Below are 8,967 nucleotides of genomic sequence, written 5' to 3'. Positions count from 1 at the left end.
AGTCCTCAATTTGTTTTAACAGGTAAAGATGCGACTGCACGTCCTTAAAACCCCAGTAGGCATGGTGCTGAAATCCAACTGCTGGTGGGCCTGCCTCCAAGTAACACCTGGCCAAGCAGTGACCTGCGCTGCTCACTGCTCGCCCAGGGGGAAAGCAGCCATCCATAGCTCCCTATTGTCCCTATAATTTGGTCCAAACTTCCTGCTATGAACTCCAGCCTTTTCTCCTGCTTCCTCAGCCCGGGAACGCTCACCTCCCCTGGCCCTTTCACAACCTAAGCGCCTGCCCGTCTTCAGCACCCTCCCTATCCCCTCTGCTGGCTGTGGCCCCTGAGCCCTCTGTCTCTGGGACAGAAGTTAGGGGACCGCAGTAGGCTCCCTGGCCCTGCCGCGCTATGCAGCCCTCCCTGTCTGGACCGTGCCTCTCTTATCTCCTAGGTCTGCGTGCTGCAGGTTGGGAGCCTGCTAAGTCTCTAAATGAGTGGACCATCCATCTATGAACGATAGACAGTGACTGGAGACCTCCACCCCCCGTCCTCCTCGGGAGCACAGCTAACGCACACAACGGCACTTCGCGGATTCAGCCGTCACGTAATGAGCCCATCACAAGGTCACTGCCCGAGAAGCAAGGGTGGGCACTGCTGCGACGGCGCGAGTGGGTCTGGGGTGAGTCGTGCTTTTTTGTTTCCAGACACCTGGGTTTTGGACTGGCGTCCCCAGCTCCGCGCCCCCGTCAAAGACCCCGGACCCGGCGGTGCAGGCAGGGGCTCGGGCAGGCTCTGAGCAGCGGCCCCTGCCCCCAAGCCCCCCGGCGCTCGACTCCGCTACCCGCGGGGCCCCCAAGGGTTTTTCTCTGCTTCTGCTCCTGTCTCGAGGAGTTGGGCTGCCAGGAGAAAGCGGCGGAAGGGGCGCCCATGGCTTGACTTCCCAGACACCATCCAAGTTTGCATGTGCGTCCGGGATCCGCGAACTTCCGCGGCGGGGGTTCGGAACGGCGCTCCGGGTCCACGCGGGCCGAGGCAGCCGCCCGCCGGCGACGCCCCCGCGTGCTGCCGCTGACCAGCGTCCAGGGCAGGACGCTAAGCACGGACACCGGTCCCAGCAGAGCCCAGCTCGGCCCCCGCTCCGCCCGCCGCTTCTTGTGCTTTTTCTCCCGCAGCCTGCGGGGCCATTCGCAAAGGCGAGCGCAAGCAAGCCTATGCCGCTTCCTAGCAAACCCACTCTTTGTGCCTCAGCGCTGCTTCTGCTACCACCACTACTTCCTCCTCCTCCTCCTCCTCCTCCTCCTCCTCCTCCTCCTCCCCCTGCCGCCGCCGCCGCCTCCTCCCGCGCGCCAGCCCGCCCGCCCGCCGCCGCCGGCGTGTGCTGGGCGAGTAGGCGGCGGGCTCCCTCTGCGTCGGGAAACCGGTGCCGCGATTGGGCGACGGTCCCTGAGCCTCCAGTTCCGCGTCGGTTTCAAGGCTCCTCCCTCCTGGTGAAAGACAGACTGCGGGGCGCCTGGAAACCGGTCGGAGGGCGCGCGAGGGAGAGGAGAGGCAGCGAGTTGAGGGATTGACACAAATGGTCAGGCGGCGGCGGCGGAGAAGGAGGCGGAGGCGCAGGGGGGAGCCGAGGCCGCTGGGTTGCGGGGAGTTGCGCGCTGCACGGGGCCCAGGCCACTAGCGCGGCGCCGCCAGCCGGGAGCCAGGGAGCCGAGGGCCAGCAAGGCGGGACGCGACCCCGGCGCGCCCGAGCCACCCGGGCTCTCCCCGCCGCCCGCGCTTCATGAACCGCAAGTTTCCGCGGCGGCGGCGGCGGCTGCGGGACGCGGAGCGGGAGCCGGGGGAGCGGGCCGAGCGCGGCTCGGGCTCGACGGACGGCACCGGCGGGGACCGGGTCTCCCCGGACGCAGGGGACGCCGCCGCTGCCGCCGCCGCCGCCGGCCGCGCCACTGCCAGCCGAGCGGCGCGGAGAAAGGAGCCCAGAAAGTATGGCTGAGGAGGAGGCGCCTAAGAAGTGCCGGGCCGCCGCAGCGAGCCGGGAACTTTGCGCCGGGGCGCTCCGGGCCGGGCCGGCCGAGGCGGGCAGCGGGGACGCGGGCGGCCCCCGCCGGCCCCGTCGATCGCGCCGCCCCTCGGCGGACCCCGGGCGCTTGGCCCGCCGGCTGCTGCTGCTGCTGCTCTGGCTGCTGGAGGCCCCGCTGCTGCTGGGGGTCCGCGCGCAGGCGGCGGGCCAGGGGCCCGGGCCGGGGCAGCAGCCCCCGCCGCCGCCGCCTCCGCCGCCGCCGCCCCAGCAGCAGCAGGGCGGCGCGCAGCAGTACAACGGCGAGCGGGGCATCTCCATCCCGGACCACGGCTACTGCCAGCCCATCTCCATCCCGCTGTGCACGGACATCGCGTACAACCAGACCATCATGCCCAACCTGCTGGGCCACACGAACCAGGAGGACGCGGGCCTCGAGGTGCACCAGTTCTACCCGCTGGTGAAGGTGCAGTGCTCGGCCGAGCTCAAGTTCTTCCTGTGCTCCATGTACGCGCCCGTGTGCACCGTGCTGGAGCAGGCGCTGCCGCCCTGCCGCTCCCTGTGCGAGCGCGCGCGCCAGGGCTGCGAGGCGCTCATGAACAAGTTCGGCTTCCAGTGGCCCGAGACGCTCAAGTGCGAGAAGTTCCCGGTGCACGGCGCGGGCGAGCTGTGCGTGGGCCAGAACACGTCCGACAAGGGCACGCCGACGCCGTCGCTGCTGCCCGAGTTCTGGACCAGCAACCCGCAGCACGGCGGCGCGGGCCACCGCGGCGGCTCCGCCGGGGGCGCGGGCGCGGCGGAGCGCGGCAAGTTCTCCTGCCCGCGCGCGCTCAAGGTGCCCGCCTACCTCAACTACCACTTCCTGGGCGAGAAGGACTGCGGCGCGCCCTGCGAGCCCACCAAGGTGTACGGGCTCATGTACTTCGGGCCCGAGGAGCTGCGCTTCTCGCGCACCTGGGTCGGCATCTGGTCGGTGCTGTGCTGCGCCTCCACGCTCTTCACGGTGCTCACGTACCTGGTGGACATGCGGCGCTTCAGCTACCCGGAGCGGCCCATCATCTTCCTGTCGGGCTGCTACACGGCCGTGGCCGTGGCCTACATCGCCGGCTTCCTGCTGGAGGACCGCGTGGTGTGCAACGACAAGTTCGCCGAGGACGGCGCGCGCACGGTGGCGCAGGGCACCAAGAAGGAGGGCTGCACCATCCTCTTCATGATGCTCTACTTCTTCAGCATGGCCAGCTCCATCTGGTGGGTCATCCTGTCGCTCACCTGGTTCCTGGCGGCCGGCATGAAGTGGGGCCACGAGGCCATCGAGGCCAACTCGCAGTACTTCCACCTGGCCGCCTGGGCCGTGCCCGCCATCAAGACCATCACCATCCTGGCGCTGGGCCAGGTGGACGGCGACGTGCTGAGCGGCGTGTGCTTCGTGGGGCTCAACAACGTGGACGCGCTGCGGGGCTTCGTGCTGGCGCCGCTCTTCGTCTACCTGTTCATCGGCACCTCCTTCCTGCTGGCCGGCTTCGTGTCGCTCTTCCGCATCCGCACCATCATGAAGCACGACGGCACCAAGACGGAGAAGCTGGAGAAGCTCATGGTGCGCATCGGCGTGTTCTCGGTGCTCTACACCGTGCCCGCCACCATCGTCATCGCCTGCTACTTCTACGAGCAGGCCTTCCGGGACCAGTGGGAGCGCAGCTGGGTGGCCCAGAGCTGCAAGAGCTACGCCATCCCCTGCCCGCACCTGCAGGCGGGCGGGGCCGCGCCGCCGCACCCGCCCATGAGCCCGGACTTCACCGTCTTCATGATCAAGTACCTGATGACGCTCATCGTGGGCATCACGTCCGGCTTCTGGATCTGGTCGGGCAAGACCCTCAACTCCTGGAGGAAGTTCTACACGCGCCTCACCAACAGCAAACAGGGGGAGACCACGGTCTGAGGTTCCGGGGTGGGGTCGGGGGGCCCAGCGCCGCGCCGCGCCGCGCCGCTCCACGCCCGCTCCCGGGACGCCGAAGCCGCCGTCCCCCCGGGGGGCGCGCGGACGCCAGGGCCGCGACTCGCCGGCGCCGGCCGGGGCGCGGAGGGGACAGTTGGACCGCCGCGCCGGACCCCGGACTGTACGCTTTTGTGACTGTAAATAGCCAATGTAAGATTTTTGTAAGTATGTTTGTATTTAAATGGTGACCAATCGACACGTTTCTCTTAAAAAAAAAAAAAAAAAAAAAAAAAAAACACAACCACATTCTGACGAGGCTTTTCCTTCGCTCACCGGCCGGGGGTGGCTCGGAAGGCAAACTCCGGCGCGCACCCCTGGGTTCTGCGCCTTCCGGCGCGGCCTGCCCTGCGACGGCCTGGGCCCGGGCTTGCGGGGAGGGAGCCCGGGGCTTCGAGGCTGGCTTGCTTCCCATCTGCCCTCCGCCGCTCGCTCCCGTCTCTCCCGGCTGAGGGGAGCGGCCCTTTCAGGTACGGAACTCCCCCGAGCTTCCTCCCGGACGCGGAGGTGGGCCCCCGCGCGGTTCGCCGCCCGTGGCGAAGGCCCGGCCCTCGCACCTCCTTGAGGCTGGATTTTTCGGGAAGCTTCGCCCCGAGGCCGCCGGCGCCCTCACACACCCTCGGTCCACCTACCCTGGTCGGAGTGGGGAAAACCCAACGCCCAACTTTTTTTTTTTTTTTTTTTTTTTTTTTTTTTTTCCTCCAGTCTGAGTTTTGGTGGATGAGCTCATGTGGTTCTCTGGCGTTTAAAACCTGGGATGGGTTTGGCCCGCGTCATGGAAAAGACGTGGTTGCTGCGGTTTGGGAAGAGGCGCGCAGCGGCTGGGTGTGCGGGCTGGGGGCCCCGGGAAGACGCGTTCGCGGGAGAGGGAGCGAGGTGCCCGCAGGTGCTGGTTCTCAGTTTGTGCAGCAGAAACCTCGAGCCGGCGCCGGGCTGGAGGGAGGGAGGCGCGGTGGGCGCCGGCCGGCGCCTGGGCTCAGCCCTGAAGCGGCGGATCCACGTGTGCGTGCAGGCCCCGCGTTTTATAGCCCCGCGCGCGCCTCTGGGTTCACGGACACGCGTCCCCTGTAAATCAAAGCCATGGAAAATGCTCACTTTAGTTCTCTGTGAGGAAGGGGAGAGAAGCAGCCCTGCCGATGGTGGCGTTTGAAACTTTCCCGAGTTTATCGCAACGCCGTGACTTAGGATGGATCTGTCTGTCATGCCCTAAACTGACGTTGGTCTTTGAATTTGGTATGCATTTATTCTGTTCACTATCACAAAATCATCTATATTTATAGAGGAATAGAAGTTTATATATATATAAAATACCATATTTTTAATTTCACAAATAAAAAAATCAAAAGTTTTGTACAAAATTATATGTTTTTTGTGCCTGAAAATGATAGAGCCGGAACTGTCTTCACATTTTATAGTGTCTCCTAGCCAGTCTCAAGGTATAAAAATTCAAGAATTCATTGAAAATGTCTGTCTTCAGACCAGTCCTTCCAAAGAATTACTCTGCTTCGTTGTGGTTGACATTTGTAAAGTCCCAAGAAAAGATCTGTTTTCATGAGAGTAGAAAATAGAAGGTTGCAAATTATTTCTTTACTCAAAGAGGATTATTAAAAAGAGAATTCTAATTTTAATATTAAAGATTTTTTTTCTTTCAAGGGGTAAATTTTCATGACTTTTTATAATATGGAGGTTTATTTTTAAATTATTACTTTCCTCACAATTTTATGAGGTATTGTCATCTCTTCCATAAACTTAGATATCCCAAAAACTATAAACAGGCAATCAATAAATTAACTTACAAGCGTTTTAAGCAGCAGTTGGGTTTCTAAGACTGTTCTGTTGTTTGCTTCTGAAGAGCCCACTTTTATGTTGTGTGAGGAACCTTATCCAGAGGGATTTACCTAGTTGGTCCGCTTTTAGAATTTGTGTGTTTATGTGTGTGTGTGTTTGGATGTATAATACCCGCACATGCACATAAGTATACCCAGGTTGATGTTTTTAAAACTAGAAATGCATAGTTGTATACTTCATACTATGGCAGTTTGGTTATGAGAAATTGAAAATGCTAAAAATCTCAAATACCTTTACAGATATTAAATTTTCCCCTGAAAACATTTTGTAATGAAATGGCAGTAGGCTGACATGAAGAGAAATTGATACAGTAGAGTTCCTTTCATGATTATAAGGCAGTTGTCTCATAAATCATCCTTATTTATTTTATGCAAATGAAAAAAGTGAATCTTATTGAAAATATAGCATTCGATTTTAAGTAGCAAGATGCAATTTTATGTTCTTTTTTGTTACATAAATGTAATATATCTCTGAGAAGGCTTTATTGTATAGGCACACAAAAAATAGTTACTCTTGAGCCAAATGAAAACATACCTTCTTAATAGGTAGTCAATTAGATAATTTCTGGAAAAAATGTTTTTAAGACTACTAGTATTTACCCAAGGGATAAATGTTTAAGCAGTCATATTGTGAGTGTCCCTAAAACAATGTAACAATAAATTTGATGTAGCAAGGTTTATGTGCCGGATTTGAATAACTTTAGAAGATGTTTTAAAGTTGGCACCAGGCTTCATTTTTAGAAAACAATTTATTTTCAGTTATGTGGCATTTAGAAAACTAGTGGTTTTTTTTGTTGTTGTTGTTAATTGTTTCTTTCAGTACTGGTGACAAAAATAAGACTTGCCTGGAAAACCATAAAGCTATTGGGGATATTGTCCCGTTAGCATGCTGTTTCCATGACAAACCCTGTTTTCAGATGGTTTGATTTGCCTGATTTTTTTTTTTAAATCAGCTATCAGTTGGAGTCAATTTCCTCCCCCACAGTGTGCTTGATTTAGTTTTTGGAGTAAATGAATATGTGTTATGAAAGCTTTCTGATGTTATTTTTTAAAAGCATTTTTTCCATTTAAACTTTGTGGGGACAGAGTCATATTTTGAATTTCAGAGGCAGCCAGTGTCAAACAAAAGAGCTGGAATAGCTTTCTAGCTTGCCCTGTGGTAGTCACTTGTCAGCCTGAGGTGATGGTCCTGGGCCTTTTGTCCTCGCTGTGAGGCCTGAATGAAGCCTTTGCTGAAGTCCAGCATCTAACCAGCAAAGGAGACCACAGTGACGAGTCAGTGGTCAATTAATAAAAATATTCACTAAGTCTCAGGCCATTCCCAGACTTGGGTGGCCTCAGAGTGCTTCCCTGATATTTTGAGATGCCGTATTTATTGTGTATCTCTGTGTGTGTGTGTGTGTGTGTGTGTGTGTGTGTTCAACTGCAGCCACTCCTTTATTGCTTTCTAATCCATTTATTGGCCATAGGCCACATTTTACGTAATACATATGCAATTAATTGAAACCGGTTGTATGACACTGACATCACTGATACATTTCTGATTATAATGTGAGTGAGTCCGGAGAGACAAGATGGGGTCATCCGCAGTGTCTAGAGACGGACACTAGAGGTATTATCATTGAGTACTTCCTAGGATACAGTAATACCACAGTCTTGTAGGATTACGTTGTTGGAGCTGGAGTTGCAGTACTACCTTGAATTCAAGGCTGCTGCTTTAGGGCCCTTACATTTGAAACAGTCTTACAGGGAAGTACCAGGCAAGGTAAAGTGGGTTTTTTAAACATTTATTTGTCTTTATTTTAGGGGAAGAGAGACAGAGTTCTATTCACTCCCCAGATGCCCAACAGCAGCAGGGCTGGGCCAGGCCAAAGCTGGGAGCTGGGGACTCAGTCCGGTCTCCCATGTGGGGGCCGGGGGCTCAGCTACTTGAGTCATCACTTCTGCTTCCCTGGGTTCTCACTGGCAGGAATCTGGAATCAGGGAGGGAGCTGGGAGCGGGAACCCAAGCACCCAGATGGGGATGCGGCATCGTCACCAGAAGGCCCAGACAGGTTTACTGGGGTGACTTCCAGGACATGCCTTCCATATTTTGAAGTACTGACCAGTTTTAATATTGCTTACAAGTAGGAAAACAGTGCTTGAGCTTCAGTCATGACTTAGGATTCCCTTAACACTTTGGGCTTACCATTTTTTATTTACTGTAGTCATACCTTTTTACAATGGGTATGTTAAACCTAACAGTGACCACATAGCTTGCTTAGAATCAGACAGTAGAAATACATCTCAAGTTTGTCATGATCTGCGGTGACAAATCTGTACTCTATTATAGAATCAAGGTATTGTTAATATATATAAACACCTCACTGGGGATTTTTGTTTATAGGTGGGTTTGGATCCTAGTTAACAGGTCAAATAAAAGGATTTTTCACAGAAGTCTTTCTCCTAACAGTGTAATGCCTGAGCTCAGGTCCAGTCTATAAAGTACATCCTACCATGAACATACAGTAAATATTCTGGACATCATACAATGTATACATGTATGTGAAGCATCACCTAGTACCCTGTAAACATACATAATAAATAAATAAAATGTTCTGTGAGTCACAGTTTTGTGAGTCAAGCAGATATAAGCTACCATTTTCTAATAGAGATGTATTTACTTTAGTTATTTTAAGATGGTGCTATACTAAAGAGGTAAACTTGGCAGGATAAAACTGAAGTAGCTCTGCATTTTCTTTAGGTGTCTAGTTGAATGGCATTTTTATATGAATAATAATTCTGAAATCTAAGTAGTAGGATAGCATTCATTTGCACATTTTATACACGTTACTTTTTAAAAGATGAAATTGACTTAATTATAGAGAACGATTTTATGTTTCAGAATTTATAATAATATGCATACTTCACATAAGGATCTCAAGACATTCCATTCATAGCATAGACTTCCAAAATATGTTCATAGCAATACAGTGATTAACATCAAAAGGATCCACTGTTGCTGCTTTGAGATAGTTCTCTGGCCTGGATTTCTTTTCTTTCCCTTTTAAAAACCAAGTATCCTCTAATTTGTGGATATCTCCATGTTTCAGATCTCAATACCTGTTTGAATTAAATTTGCAAGGGAAT

General features: G+C 54.3%; 1 protein-coding gene across 1 annotated transcript; it reads left to right on the top strand.

Annotated features, from left to right (window-relative positions):
- The first annotated feature begins 1,458 nt into the window (after positions 1-1,458).
- FZD1 (frizzled class receptor 1) lies at positions 1,459-8,447 on the top strand. The gene has a single exon (XM_008261754.4). The coding sequence runs from the start codon at positions 1,970-1,972 to the stop codon at positions 3,935-3,937; it is 1,968 nt and encodes a 655-aa protein (XP_008259976.3). The 5' UTR covers positions 1,459-1,969; the 3' UTR covers positions 3,938-8,447.
- The last annotated feature ends 520 nt before the right edge of the window (positions 8,448-8,967 follow it).

The sequence above is a fragment of the Oryctolagus cuniculus genome, chromosome 16 (assembly GCF_964237555.1).
Source record: "Oryctolagus cuniculus chromosome 16, mOryCun1.1, whole genome shotgun sequence".
NCBI lineage: Eukaryota > Metazoa > Chordata > Mammalia > Lagomorpha > Leporidae > Oryctolagus > Oryctolagus cuniculus.
The sequence above is the reverse complement of the archived record's forward strand: the minus strand, read 5'-3'. Positions and strand labels throughout refer to the sequence as shown.

What these genes read in the sequence shown, in the direction of transcription:
- FZD1 (XM_008261754.4), top strand. Translation starts at nt 1,970, where the DNA reads ATGGCTGAGGAGGAGGCGCCTAAGAAGTGCCGGGCCGCCGCAGCGAGC.